The sequence below is a fragment of the Panthera pardus genome, unplaced genomic scaffold (genome assembly GCF_024362965.1).
Source record: "Panthera pardus isolate Hobbes unplaced genomic scaffold, ASM2436296v1 HiC_scaffold_6, whole genome shotgun sequence".
Taxonomy (NCBI): Eukaryota; Metazoa; Chordata; class Mammalia; order Carnivora; family Felidae; genus Panthera; species Panthera pardus.
The window spans coordinates 70,782,517-70,797,116 of record NW_026526991.1 but is presented as its reverse complement, the minus strand read 5'-3'; the positions used below and the strand labels follow the sequence as shown (position 1 = coordinate 70,797,116).

Sequence of the window (14,600 nt, the reverse complement as noted above, 5' to 3'; positions counted from 1 at the left end):
CCCCACCCACTAACTCCAGTTATACACCACAGCACAGGGGAAGTGCACTGCAGGTCCTCACCACGCCAGGGACTCTCCAAAATGACCAAACGGAAGAATTCCCCTCAGAAGAATCTCCAGGAAATAACAACAGCTAATGAACTGATCAAAAAGGATTTAAACAATATAACAGAAAGTGAATTTAGAATAATAGTCATAAAATTAATCGCTGGGCTTGAAAACAGTATACAGGACAGCAGAGAATCTCTTGCCACAAAGATCGAGGGACTAAGGAACAGTCACGAGGAGTTGAAAAACGCTTTAAACGAATTGCAAAACAAAATGGAATCCACGATGGCTCGGCTTGAAGAGGCAGAGGAGAGAATAGGTGAACTAGAAGATAAAGTTATGGAGAAAGAGGAAGCTGAAAGAAAGAGAGATAAAAAAATCCAGGAGTATGAGGGGAAAATTAGAGAACTAAGTGATACACTAAAAAAAAATAATATACGCATAATTGGTATCCCAGAGGAGGAAGAGAGAGGGAAGGGTGCTGAAGGGGTACTTGAACAAATTATAGCTGAGAACTTCCCTGAACTGGGGAAGGAAAAAGGCATTGAAATCCAAGAGGCACAGAGAACTCCCTTCAGACGTAACTTGAATCGATCTTCTGCACGACATATCATAGTGAAACTGGCAAAATACAAGGATAAAGAGAAAATTCTGAAAGCAGCAAGGGATAAACGTGCCCTCACATATAAAGGGAGACCTATAAGACTCGTGACTGATCTCTCCTTTGAAACTTGGCAGGCCAGAAAGGCTTGGCACGATATCTACAGTGTGCTAAACAGAAAAAATATGCAGCCGAGAATCCTTTATCCAGCAAGTCTGTCATTTAGAATAGAAGGAGAGATAAAGGTCTTCCCAAACAAACAAAAACTGAAGGAATTTGTCACCACGAAACCAGCCCTACAAGAGATCCTAAGGGGGATCCTGTGAGACAAAGTACCAGAGACATCACTACAAGCATAAAACATACAGACATCACAATGACTCTAAACCCATATCTTTCTATAATAACACTGAATGTAAATGGATTAAATGCGCCAACTAAAAGACATAGGGTATCAGAATGGATAAAAAAACAAGACCCATCTATTTGCTGTCTACAAGAGACTCATTTTAGATCTGAGGACACCTTTAGATTGAGAGTGAGGGGATGGAGAACTATTTATCATGCTCCTGGAAGCCAAAAGAAAGCTGGAGTAGCCATACTTATATCAGACAAACTAGACTTTAAATTAAAGGCTGTAACAAGAGATGAAGAAGGGCATTATATAATAATCACAGGGTCTATCCACCAGGAAGAGCTAACTATTATAAATGTCTATGCGCCAAATACCCGAGCCCCCAGATATATAAAACAATTACTCATAAACATAAGCAACCTTATTGATAAGAATGTGGTCATTGCAGGGGACTTTAACACCCCACTTACAGAAATGGATAGATCATCTAGACACACAGTCAATAAAGAAACAAGGGCCCTGAATGATACATTGGATCAGATGGACTTGACAGATATATTTAGAACTCTGCATCCCAAAGCAACAGAATATACTTTCTTCTCGAGTGCACATGGAACATTCTCCAAGATAGATCATATACTGGGTCACAAAACAGCCCTTCATAAGTTTACAAGAATTGAAATTATACCATGCATACTTTCAGACCACAATGCTATGAAGCTTGAAATCAACCACAGGAAAAAGTCTGGAAAACCTCCAAAAGCATGGAGGTTAAAGAACACCCTACTAACGAATGAGTGGGTCAACCAGGCAATTAGAGAAGAAATTAAAACATATATGGAAACAAACAAAAATGAAAATACAACAATCCAAACGCTTTGGGATGCAGCGAAGGCAGTCCTGAGAGGAAAATACATTGCAATCCAGGCCTATCTCAAGAAACAAGAAAAATCCCAAATACAAAATCTAACAGCACACCTAAAGGAAATAGAAGCAGAACAGCAAAGGCAGCCTAAACCCAGCAGAAGAAGAGAAATAATAAAGATCAGAGCAGAAATAAACAATATAGAATCTAAAAAAACTGTAGAGCAGATCAACGAAACCAAGAGTTGGTTTTTTGAAAAAATAAACAAAATTGACAAACCTCTAGCCAGGCTTCTCAAAAAGAAAAGGGAGATGACCCAAATAGATAAAATCATGAATGAAAATGGAATGATTACAACCAATCCCTCAGAGATACAAACAATTATCAGGGAATACTATGAAAAATTATATGCCAGCAAATTGGACAACCTGGAAGAAATGGACAAATTTCTAAACACCCACACTCTTCCAAAACTCAATCAGGAGGAAATAGAAAGCTTGAACAGACCCATAACCAGCGAAGAAATTGAATCGGTTATCAAAAATCTCCCAACAAATAAGAGTCCAGGACCAGATGGCTTCCCAGGGGAGTTCTACCAGACATTTAAAGCAGAGATAATACCTATCCTTCTCAAGCTATTCCAAGAAATAGAAAGGGAAGGAAAACTTCCAGACTCATTCTATGAAGCCAGTATTACTTTGATTCCTAAACCAGACAGAGACCCAGTAAAAAAAGAGAACTACAGGCCAATATCCCTGATGAATATGGATGCAAAAATTCTTAATAAGATACTAGCAAATCGAATTCAACAGCATATAAAAAGAATTATTCACCATGATCAAGTGGGATTCATTCCTGGGATGCAGGGCTGGTTCAACATTCGCAAATCGATCAACGTGATACATCACATTAACAAAAAAAAAGAGAAGAACCATATGATCCTGTCAATCGATGCAGAAAAGGCCTTTGACAAAATCCAGCACCCTTTCTTAATAAAAACCCTTGAGAAAGTCGGGATAGAAGGAACATACTTAAAGATCATAAAGGCCATTTATGAAAAGCCCACAGCTAACATCATCCTCAACGGGGAAAAACTGAGAGCTTTTTCCCTGAGATCAGGAACACGACAGGGATGTCCACTGTCACCGCTGCTGTTTAATATAGTGCTGGAAGTTCTAGCATCAGCAATCAGACAACAAAAGGAAATCAAAGGCATCAAAATTGGCAAAGATGAAGTCAAGCTTTCGCTTTTTGCAGATGACATGATATTATACATGGAAAATCCGATAGACTCCACCAAAAGTCTGCTAGAACTGATACATGAATTCAGCAAAGTTGCAGGATACAAAATCAATGTGCAGAAATCAGCTGCATTCTTATACACTAACAATGAAGCAACAGAAAGACAAATGAAGAAACTGATCCCATTCACAATTGCACCAAGAAGCATAAAATACCTAGGAATAAATCTAACCAAAGATGTAAAAGATCTGTATGCTGAAAACTATAGAAAGCTTATGCAGGTAATTGAAGAAGATATAAAGAAATGGAAAGACATTCCCTGCTCATGGATTGGAAGAATAAATATTGTCAAAATGTCAATACTACCCAAAGCTATCTACACATTCAATGCAATCCCAATCAAAATTGCACCAGCATTCTTCTCGAAACTAGAACAAGCAATCCTAAAATTCATATGGAACCACAAAAGGCCCCGAATAGCCAAAGTAATTTTGAAGAAGAAGACCAAAGCAGGAGGCATCACAATCCCAGACTTTAGCCTCTACTACAAAGCTGTCATCATCAAGACAGCATGGTATTGGCATAAAAACAGACACATAGACCAATGGAATAGAATAGAAACCCCAGAACTAGACCCACAAACGTATGGCCAACTCATCTTTGACAAAGCAGGAAAGAACATCCAATGGAAAAAAGACAGTCTCTTTAACAAATGGTGCTGGGAGAACTGGACAGCAACATGCGGAAGGTTGAAACTAGACCACTTTCTCACACCATTCACAAAAATAAACTCAAAATGGATAAAGGACCTGAATGTGAGACAGGAAACCATCAAAACCTTAGAGGAGAAAGCAGGAAAAGACCTCTCTGACCTCAGCCGTAGCAATCTCTTACTCGGCACATCCCCAAAGGCAAGGGAATTAAAAGCAAAAGTGAATTACTGGGACCTTATGAAGATAAAAAGCTTCTGCACAGCAAAGGAAACAACCAACAAAACTAAAAGGCAACCAACGGAATGGGAAAAGATATTTGCAAATGACACATCAGACAAAGGGCTAGTATCCAAAATCTATAAAGAGCTCATCAAACTCCACACCCGAAAAACAAATAACCCAGTGAAGAAATGGGCAGAAAACATGAATAGACACTTCTCTAAAGAAGACATCCGGATGGCCAACAGGCACATGAAAAGATGTTCAACGTCGCTCCTTATCAGGGAAATACAAATCAAAACCACACTCAGATACCACCTCACGCCAGTCAGAGTGGCCAAAATGAAGAAATCAGGAGACTATAGATGCTGGAGAGGATGTGGAGAAACAGGAACCCTCTTGCACTGTTGGTGGGAACGCAAATTGGTGCAGCCGCTCTGGAAAGCAGTGTGGAGGTTCCTCAGAAAATTAAAAATAGACCTACCCTATGACCCAGCAATAGCACTGCTAGGAATTTATCCAAGGGATACAGGAGTACTGATGCATAGGGGCACCTGTACCCCAATGTTTATAGCGGCACTCTCAACAATAGCCAAATTATGGAAAGAGCCTAAATGTCCATCAACTGATGAATGGATAAAGAAATTGTGGTTTATATACACAATGGAATACTACGTGGCAATGAGAAAAAATGAAATATGGCCTTTTGTAGCAACATGGATGGAACTGGAGAGTGTGATGCTAAGTGAAATAAGCCATACAGAGAAAGACAGATACCATATGGTTTCACTCTTATGTGGATCCTGAGAAACATAACAGAAACCCATGGGGGAGGGGAAGGAAAAAAAAAAAAAAAAAGAGGTTAGAGTGGGAGAGAGCCAAAGCATTAGAGACTGTTAAAAACTGAGAACAAACTGAGGGTTGATGGGGGGGGGGGGGGGGAGGGAGGGCAGGGTGGGTGATGGGTATTGAGGAGGGCACCTTTTGGGATGAGCACTGGGTGTTGTATGGAAACCAATTTGACAGTAAATTTCATATATTAAAAAATTAAAAAAAAAAAAAAAAGTTAAAAAAATCTCAAATCAAGAAGAAAAATGTGCATACACATTTTTTCTACTGGAAATGAAGGAATAAATAAAATAAATTTTATCAATGTATACATGAATAAAAACACAACATTCTGGTTAAAAAAAAAAACAAAAAAAAACAATTAGGGTATCTAAATGCACTAATATTAACAATGCCTATATATCCTACATAAACAGAATCAGAGTACAGAGATATTGTAGAGTACTGAGAGTATGTTCTTATAAAACATCTAAAAATCTATTTCCAGAGATTCTTAACCATTCCAACCATTATGTCCGGGAATACAGAATTATCAACACATGTCCATTTTAATATAGATGTGTAAAGAAAAACAGAATATCACCATTTCATGTTTTTTTTGAGTTAACATTCTAACTTCATTCAGTATAAAACACAAGTCTCTTATGATCTCATCAGTATATATCTACTTAAACTTTTTCTAGGTTTTCCATTTTAAACTTACAAGGCCCATTTGTGTCTCCAAGATTATTTTCATTCCATCCTCTATCTTGGTGCATGCTCTCCCTTTTGGTGAGGCATGAAATCCACCTACACCAAGGAGGCAGATGCCCAAATTATGCAAAAACAATTCTCACATAGGGACTTAGGACACCACGCATTTCTTGCCAGGTTATAATGAAATATATCCTACTAGTTAGGCTTTCTAGAAAAATCTGTCAAAATTATGTTCTCAAGTACAATCCTCATCACTAATTATTGGATAATTACAGTGTATTAAGGTCCCAGTATTATGAGTCTGCAATATTATAAGTCACATAGTTACTGAAATGAAAGAGGAATCCAATTCTGCATTCTGACCATTTGTTTATGTAGTACATTCATCACTAAACTGAAAACTTCTCGTATGCAGGGATTGTGCCTGATTTATCTAGTGCCCAGTGTCTAACCTGTAGGGGATGCACATTACGTTGGTGACAGCCCATGATGTATAGTAGAAAGATATAGTAACAAATGGAAACAGTTTAATACTTCCTGATAAAGTATGTTCAACTATAACGTGGAATAAAATAGGTTTCCAGCTTTTTACTACGGTTATATAGATCTTTTCCAAATATAAGAAAATAAATTACTATAGTTTTACTGAATTCTCCACTCCACAAAGAATTGACAGTTTCTTGAACCATTTCCCGACACATTACCTTTCCCCTGGCTGCTGCTGGCCTTAGGGAGAGGCAGTAACAAGCTTCTTTCATCCAGAGTGAGAGCCCCAGTGGAAGAAGCCTCCCAATCCCTGCCCTGAGACCCTCAACGTTCTTTTGTTACAGGAGACTGTGAACTTGACAGTATAGGTTTACTAGGTATATGCTGGTACCACATGCTCATTGCTAAAAGTGCTTCTCTTGGTTGCATTCTCTGTCACATTAGAGATTACAGATACAAGCCTCTGTATACATTTAAAAAAAGAAACACTTTGGGAGAAAGTCCTAGAATCTAGAAGATTCAAATATCAAGCTGTCTTTTTTTAATGAGTTGTCTCGTGGGAGTGCCTGGGTGGCTCAGTCGGTTGAGCGTCTGACTTCAGCTCAGGTCATGATGTCACAGCTCTGTGAGTTCGAGCCCCGCATTAGGCTCTGTGCTGACAGTTCGGAGCCTGCTTCCCATTCTGTGTCTCCCTCTCTCTCTGCCCCTAACCCACTTGCATTCTGCCTCTGTCTCTCTCAAAAATAAACATTAAAAAAAATCTTTTTTAATGAGTTGTCTCATTTTTGGAGGAAAAAACAATTCTTAACAAAAAGACAAAAAATAAGTTCTTTAGTTCTGTTGGATCATTAACCCCAGAACACAATGGGATGCCTATTTTCTTACCAAACATGACTTCATTTTATGTAGAGAATAAAAGCATTCTAGGAAAATGAACCCATTAAAAGAGATAATGGGAAAATAAGTTATTATGAATTTACTTAAAGGGCATTTGCTAGAACAGTTTGACTACATATGTAACATTAATAGACATGCAACAGAAGAGAAAAACAAAACTTTTACTCACCTTTTAAGGACCATCTTGGTCATGAGCACGTCTTTTTTTTACTAAATAATGTGACACCATAAATTTTTATTGTTTATAATATATAGAAATATAAAAACTTCTAGTATTTAAAATTGATAGCTTAACAATAGATCTTGTTTTTAAAATGCCAATGTTAGTTTCTAACAGATTTAAAATATTAATAGCTTAAAACTCAAATTAACACCATGTACTATTCAACAGTTAAATGTTTAATAAGAAATTAATGACTTGTTAATTTAAGAAAAACAGCACCAAGAGAAAAGAGGCTTTCATTACAATACAGGATCTATTCAGAGACTTAAAACATTTCAGGTATTGATCCAAGTAGTAAAAATACAACATACATACGAATTATGCAAAGCACAAAGCCACAACACATGTCATTAATAAACAAGGGTTAAAATAGAATCATTTCACATGGACTAATCACAAAAATAGTCATTAAATTAACAGACATATGTTAAGATTTCTTTAATCATGCTCATAAATTACAAGATTTTCCACAAGATGGAGCAAATCTAAATGTGTATTTACAACTTTCTTCCTAGTCACATTTAAATGATTTAACACTTTACAATTTTACTTTAAAAAGAAACGTTTGAGATTTCATGTCATTCCTGTATGTATATGTATACATATACACACAAATTTGTAATTTTCTAACCTAGTGTATATGATCTGCTGAAATTAAAGTTACCCTTGAAAGAACATTAACCTGATATGTTAATAAGAGGTATTCTGAAGTTTGGCTAATATGTAGCAACACAAAGAGGTAAAAGGTTATATCTGGTTCTAACAACAACAACAAAAACCATTTCAGATCCCTTAAACTCTTTTAATATAAAAGGCTAATTTAAGGAATAAAATTCTTCATATAACAAAAGAAATCCAGGCACTTTAATATGTGTGTACTTTATACCTGTAAAAAGTGAATAAATAAGTTTGTAAAAACTCTGATATAAACATTGTGATTTTAAAATTTTCATCTTCAATTTCTGAGAAAAAGACACTACGATTCCTCACTAGTGCAGAGTCTGAATTATTCAGTGAGATCCTTTTGGAATAGACACGCAGTAATGAAGAACTGTGTACTTCTGTGTTACTTTTTTGTAACTGGGTATTTTCTTGGTTATTGGTTTTTGTGAGGCTGAAAAAGTTATCCATGCACACAACCTTACTGAACATTCAGGTTTCTCGCTTACAATTTACATACAAAAAGAGCATGACACAAATATATCGGAATACAGTATTAGATGACTTCCAACACAATATATAAACATTGTGTGATACTGTATACCTTAGACTTACACAACGTTCTATGCCAATTGTATCTCAAAGCTGGAAAGAAATTGTGTAAATACGATACCGAGTATGTAGAGAAGGCTGACAAACCTCGTAGGAGGTTTTAAAATACTGAAGAATGAAAAACACTAAAAACTGACCCCAAATGAATATTTATAATTCTAATAGTCTATAACTTTCAGTATTTTATGCCGTATTTGAAAAGCATTATGTTTATTACATAGAGCAGGCATCAGCAAACTTTTCCCAAAAGGGGCCAAACAGTAAATATTTCAGGCTTTAAGAGCCAGTCTCTATTACAATAACTATAGTACCAAAAGCAGCCATGGGTAATACTTTGAAAACAAAAAAGTGTGGATGACTGTTCCTATAAAACTCATTTACAAAAATAGGCAATAGGCCAGATTTGATCTATGGGCCATAGTCTGCTGACCCCTCAAACAAAAAATATCACTGAAACAATTTTAGGTACTTCAGAAATAAATGCCATTACAATTTAACCCTCTAAGTGGTTAGGAGTCTGCTTTCCGAATTGGGACAAAACTCCAAGAAACAATCCATAGCCTTATTAAGAACTAGGCTTGTAATGTCAAAAAAATGAAGGACACCGTAACAGATCTAGTAAAGAGAAGGTGAATTTCCACTAAGATAGTTGACCTAAAAAGGTATCTTTTTATAGTGAGTTCCTATATTATTTCAAATCTCTCCAACTAGACTATAAAACTCCATAGGAGTAAGAAATCGGTCTTGATTTCTGTTATACTACCTGGATATAGATGGTCAATATTTTACTAAGTAAATATGTGAATGCCTTCCATGGCAAAATAGGTTTACGTTAGTTCCAACAAAGTGATGCAGCAGTTTAAGATCCTCCTATAATGTTAAACTTTCCTGTCGTTTTCCATCAGTCACACTGACTACAGAGAGGCATTTCAGCCTGAACTAGAACTTGACCTACTCTTCTAATAGGAATTGGAACTTTTGTTCATATCACATTGTAAAGCTTTGACTTGGGGAAAGCAAACCAAGTGCAGACATCAGGGTTGGATCATAAAGCCAGAGTTATAATTATTTTCCAAGTAAAGAACTGTAGAGCTTTATAGAGACAGACTCACAACAGTTCTTCAGTTGGAAAAAGTATACTTGATTGTTCATGATTTAAAATATGAAAGGTGACCAAAATGTTCATTTCAACATATTTATATATTAATTATTCTTCAAAGCCTGGATATTTGAAATATACTTAAATAAACCAGTCATGAACAATACTTATGAATTTTGTCTATGGCTCCAAAAAAAAAAAAAAATAAATTAAAACATCCCCAAAACGTAACTCCACACAGTGGAAGATTCACATAAATTACTATACAAATATTTTTCTGTGATGTATGTAACAGACTTTAACAATTCACTTTAAATTTCTCTGTCTTTTAATATTTTCACATTTCCAAACAAAATACTAAGTTTAACAATGATTTAAAAAAAAAAAAAAAAGACAGTTTTAAAGAATGTTATTTGCTTTTGGATCAGTTACTAGACATTGACAGACAAAAGCCACGTACAGTTATACACTTAAACAAGACACAGCCTTAATTTGCCATTGTAACAAGCACAATGTTAACATTATTTACAAATGTATACAGTGAAACAATTATAATTAGAGGACAAGCCAAAGATGTACTGGAGGAAAATATGTCCATTAGAATAGTGCTATGGTTCAAAATTCACTTGTAAAAAAATAAATACATCTAAGATTATATATATTACATTACTTGAAATTGAATGGATTCTTCTTCCAAACTATCAAATTTAGTAACATAAGCCAAGATGGCCAGTGATCTGCTTAAAAAATAAGATAGAGTGTGCACCACAATGTATAAAGAAATTAAGGTAAAAGGGTCACAGTAAAACACAACAAAATGGACAAAAATAAGAACACTATCGTACCGACTTCCATGGTCCCCGATGCCATGATACGTCACCAGGGCAAGCATGCACATGACACTGCACCACACTAGGTGGCTTGCTTAAGATCTCACAGTTTTGCTCTTGTGACATTTGGCCATTGGGAAACTGACATATTACGAATCTTGATTTTATTCCTCCTCCACATGTTTGTGTACACTAAAAATAAGAAAATTCAAAACTATGTGGTTTGAAAGACAGTATTATATTGCTTAATTCACTGTTTCATACCTAAGTCGTAATGCTAGAGTTTTCTTCCTGAGTAAAAAAGTGTTAGTTCTATAATTAAAAAACTAGACAAAATTTTGAGAATTATACCATAAGATGTTGCATTAAGATATCAAGGGTCTATAAGGTAGACAAGTCAAATAAAACTGATTTAATAATTAACTACATAATTTATGATAGCCTATCAATAGATACCTGGCTAGCCATGAAAGCTAATAAGATCTAAATTTGTAAACAGGGAAAGATGTTCAGTATGTGTTACATGACAACAGCAGGGGGCAAAGAAGCCCATGTAATATGATTGTCTTTGTGGAACCCATGCAAGAAGAAAAGTCTGGAAGGAAATGTATCAAAAGTTAAAAGTTCTCATCTCTTCGTAATTTCTCATATCGTTTGAGTTTTTACAATGAGCATGCCTAAAGTCAGGAGTAAAAATATCATTTTCATTTTGGAAATGGTAAAAGAACTTTTTAAAATGTACTTGATATTGGCACCTGTTCAGAAATGTATCTTTAATCAATGATTTCCAAATACTCTGGGAAAATATATACTAAAACCCATTAAAAATATTTGACTAGGTGGTTTATTTTGTTCATCTAAAGCCAGTATAAGTCTTATTCTTTTTCATGCATAATATAGGTGGAGTTAGTATTCATTACAATGGCTTTAAAAATTATTCTTCCTATCTCCAGTGTCTACAAGAATGCCAGCGTATGAAGTGCTTGATAATTGACCACCTTCTGCTCAGATAATTCACTAAATGAATGGCTCAGTAATAAGACACAAGCATGGCCAATATAGCAATCTAATTTTGTATCTTTAGATCAACCATATTTTCTAAGAAAACAATAATACACTAGTTTTAGAAAGGTATTAGTTTCAGACATATTGGCATGCATAGGAAATTCTGTTAAAAAATCTGGACTAGTTTTCTATTGCAAATGAGTGATTTAGTCTATTAGAAGAACTTGATTTTACTAAAAATAAATCTTTCTGTATAGTATAGTGAAGTTATATCATCCAACAGGAACAGGGTGAAGTACTCAACTTTCAGTCTTCAGAGATGTTATCATCTCTGCAAGTTTAGAAAATGGGACTTACTTCTCCCCAGCTTCCAAAGTTCCACCGCGGACAAGGTCCTGAATCGCAGCGCTTGGACTCTGGGGGCCTCGCGGCCGCATCGCAATAACTGGCACTCCGTCCGTTTTCATCCTGGCAGACCACGACTCTGTGCTGCACGCCTCCCGCACAGCTACTGGAGCACTGACAAGGAGGACACACACACACACCGGAGACACCGCAGCGTCAAATTACACGGTGAAAAGGCATGGGCATTCTGACTCTCCATTCTAAAATCCCCATCACTGGGACAATCTCAACCGAGAAACTCTGCCAGAAACATGAGCGTACTTGAATTTGTCGATGAAAAGGTGCAACAGTAAAGCTGGCAAGAGCAAGTTCACCCCGTTCCTGGGTGTGAAGTAAAAAGGAATTAAAGTTTTAAGATCTCACTAGGAAGGAATTAAAAAAAAAGAAAAAGATCAAGTCTCTCAGCTTTGATATTGCTATTTTTTTGTCTCCTAACTTTTATGTAAAATAGGAGCTATAATTGCCTTTTGTAGTTTCATGATTTTCTACCAGCTTACTGCACTCTTCACGTAATTTCTAGGTTTGATTTTTCTTCACAGACATTTGCAGTCTTACCTATTAGAAGCTTCTTTTTATTATAATGCACTCCAACCAGATTGTTTTTAAGTGCATTCTTCTGTAATCATAATATCACATTAGTGTATAATTCAGTAAGAACTCTGGGGATTTGTAATTTGCATCAAAAATCGCTTAATCCTTTTACGATTTAAACTATTGATCTTCAGATAAATTTCGCATTAAAAGTATTTGATGTCATTACATACCTATCTGTTAAAAGGCTATAACAAAATTAGAGAATTAATATAACTCAATAGAGACGGCTTACTGATCCCCACGGTCCTGTTCTCCATTGATTTCCGCTGATTGACAGATGGACCCTCTGATTTTGATTATCTTCTGGTTTGTGAGTTAATGGAAAATTCCTGCCTGGAAAATGGCTTGGCTGCTCAGAGGAACTTGGAAAGTGACTGTACATGGGTGGGCAGGCTGCCAGGTTACATTCTTGTTCGATCAAAGGGCGAATTGCAGGGTCACAGTAATTCTCATTAATTGGCTGATGGTAGTTGATGCATAAAACTTGTCGAGTTGTTTTTCCATGGCCACAGGAAGCTGAACACTGATCACAAATTTAGCCAACATTTGTAACGTAGTAAATTATAGTATACTAAATATTAATTTTTTTTTCTCCTAAAAATACTTACAGGTGACCAATTCCCAGTTTGCCACTCTCCACAAGGGTTAAAACAGACAGATATCTCAGCAGGTCGGGGTAAATGGGCACAATAGGATTCATCTGCTATTCCATCATAAGCATCACGACAGCTTACATAGCGGGCTTGATTACCTCGTCCACAAGACACAGAGCACTTAAAAAAATAAAAGGATTATACCAACAGGTTACATAGTAGCCCTCCCAAGTAGCTTTTGTTCCAATGTCTAAAACATGATGTTTCTTGGAAAAAAATTGTAAACCGAGTCAAATAGAGTCAGAGCAATGAATCCCCCTCATCAGTTCAGATCATAAATTTCACAAACACTACTTCTTGGGATACTGATTATTATTAGCTAAAAAAGATACAGAAAACATTTCATAAGACAGCTTATTTTAGGGGTGCCTGGGTGGCTCTGTCAGTCAAGCATCCAACTTTGGCTCAGGTCATGATCTCAGTCTGTGAGTTCGAGTCCCACATGGGGCTCTTGCTGACAGCTCAGAGCCTGGAGCCAGACTCAGATTCTGTGTTGTCCTCTCTCTCTGCCCCTCCCCCACTCACATTCTGTCTCTCTCTCTCAAAAATAAACAAAAATTTAAAAGTCAGCTTACTTTAAGTAACTTTAAACACCTAACAGAGTCTAAATGATCCCATAAATTATTCAGAGAATACGTGAAGCTTACAAATATAGCTTCTAAGTAAGATTAAAGCAAACCATATACTCCAAAGACATTAACGTTTTCAGTCTAGAAAAACATGAAAATGTGGATAGCTTAAATGAAGGCTGATAAAAAGCCTAATTTCACATCTGCTTCATATAAATATTATCATTCCCCTTTTGTGGATTAGAAAACAGACCCAGAAAACTTCCATTTCTTGCCCAGAGACACAGCACTCCCAAAAGGTACAGCAGGATTTAGCCATTACATCATTTCAGAACCCCACGCCACTCATCAAACTACCTGAGAATGAACACATAACATTCATTTGGCTAACCTAAAGGAACCATTTTGATGTTCTATGGAGGCTTTTAGACAAACACTGTACTTCTTAAAGGATTTCACTTACTGGGGTCCAAGAACCATGTCGCCACTGAGCTATCTTTCCCGTGGGAATAGCTGGCAATGAAGTGGCCCCAATTTTAGGAATAACTGGGCAAGGCATAACCGAACAGTCCTGTTCAAAAGAAAAATGCATCTCAAAATATAAGTTCATCACTCTAATTTATGTTAAATTCTATACTTCATTTCTTCTTCTGCACGTCTAATTTAAAAAGAGCTGAATTACAAGTTAGTGATGCAAAAGTTTTTATTTTTCAGAAGTACCAAGTACTGTCAAGGGCTCCCAGTGGGTAGTATGAATCTGGATTATAAAGTTTGGATTATCCTGTCTGATGGTTGAAAGGAAAGAAGCAAAACTAGCACTAAGCTGAAATATCCTGAATGAACATAGAACACTATTTTCAAGTAAAGTGTTTTACAAAACACTTTAAAACTTCATATGCACCATAGACACTATCCGTGTGCATTTCAAAGGAAAATACCTAACAAATGAGTGATTCAGTGGCAGATCAAGTGTAAAAAA

The 14,600-nt window shown here is 36.2% G+C and overlaps 1 protein-coding gene across 3 annotated transcripts in view; it reads right to left on the bottom strand.

Moving 5' to 3' along the window:
• The window catches only part of ADAMTS20 (ADAM metallopeptidase with thrombospondin type 1 motif 20), a 178,399-nt gene that overhangs the window by 68,001 nt on the left and 95,798 nt on the right, over positions 1–14,600 (bottom strand). For 2 of the 3 annotated variants that reach the window (XM_019452494.2, XM_019452495.2), the window contains exons 24-28: positions 14,085–14,192; positions 13,008–13,172; positions 12,632–12,922; positions 11,758–11,919; positions 10,411–10,587 (exon numbers count right to left, since the gene is read on the bottom strand). In XM_019452494.2, the coding sequence (XP_019308039.2) occupies positions 10,411–10,587; positions 11,758–11,919; positions 12,632–12,922; positions 13,008–13,172; positions 14,085–14,192 (903 nt within the window). The remainder of the gene's footprint in view (positions 1–10,410; positions 10,588–11,757; positions 11,920–12,631; positions 12,923–13,007; positions 13,173–14,084; positions 14,193–14,600) is intronic. The other variant, XM_019452496.2, reaches the window with a different exon arrangement.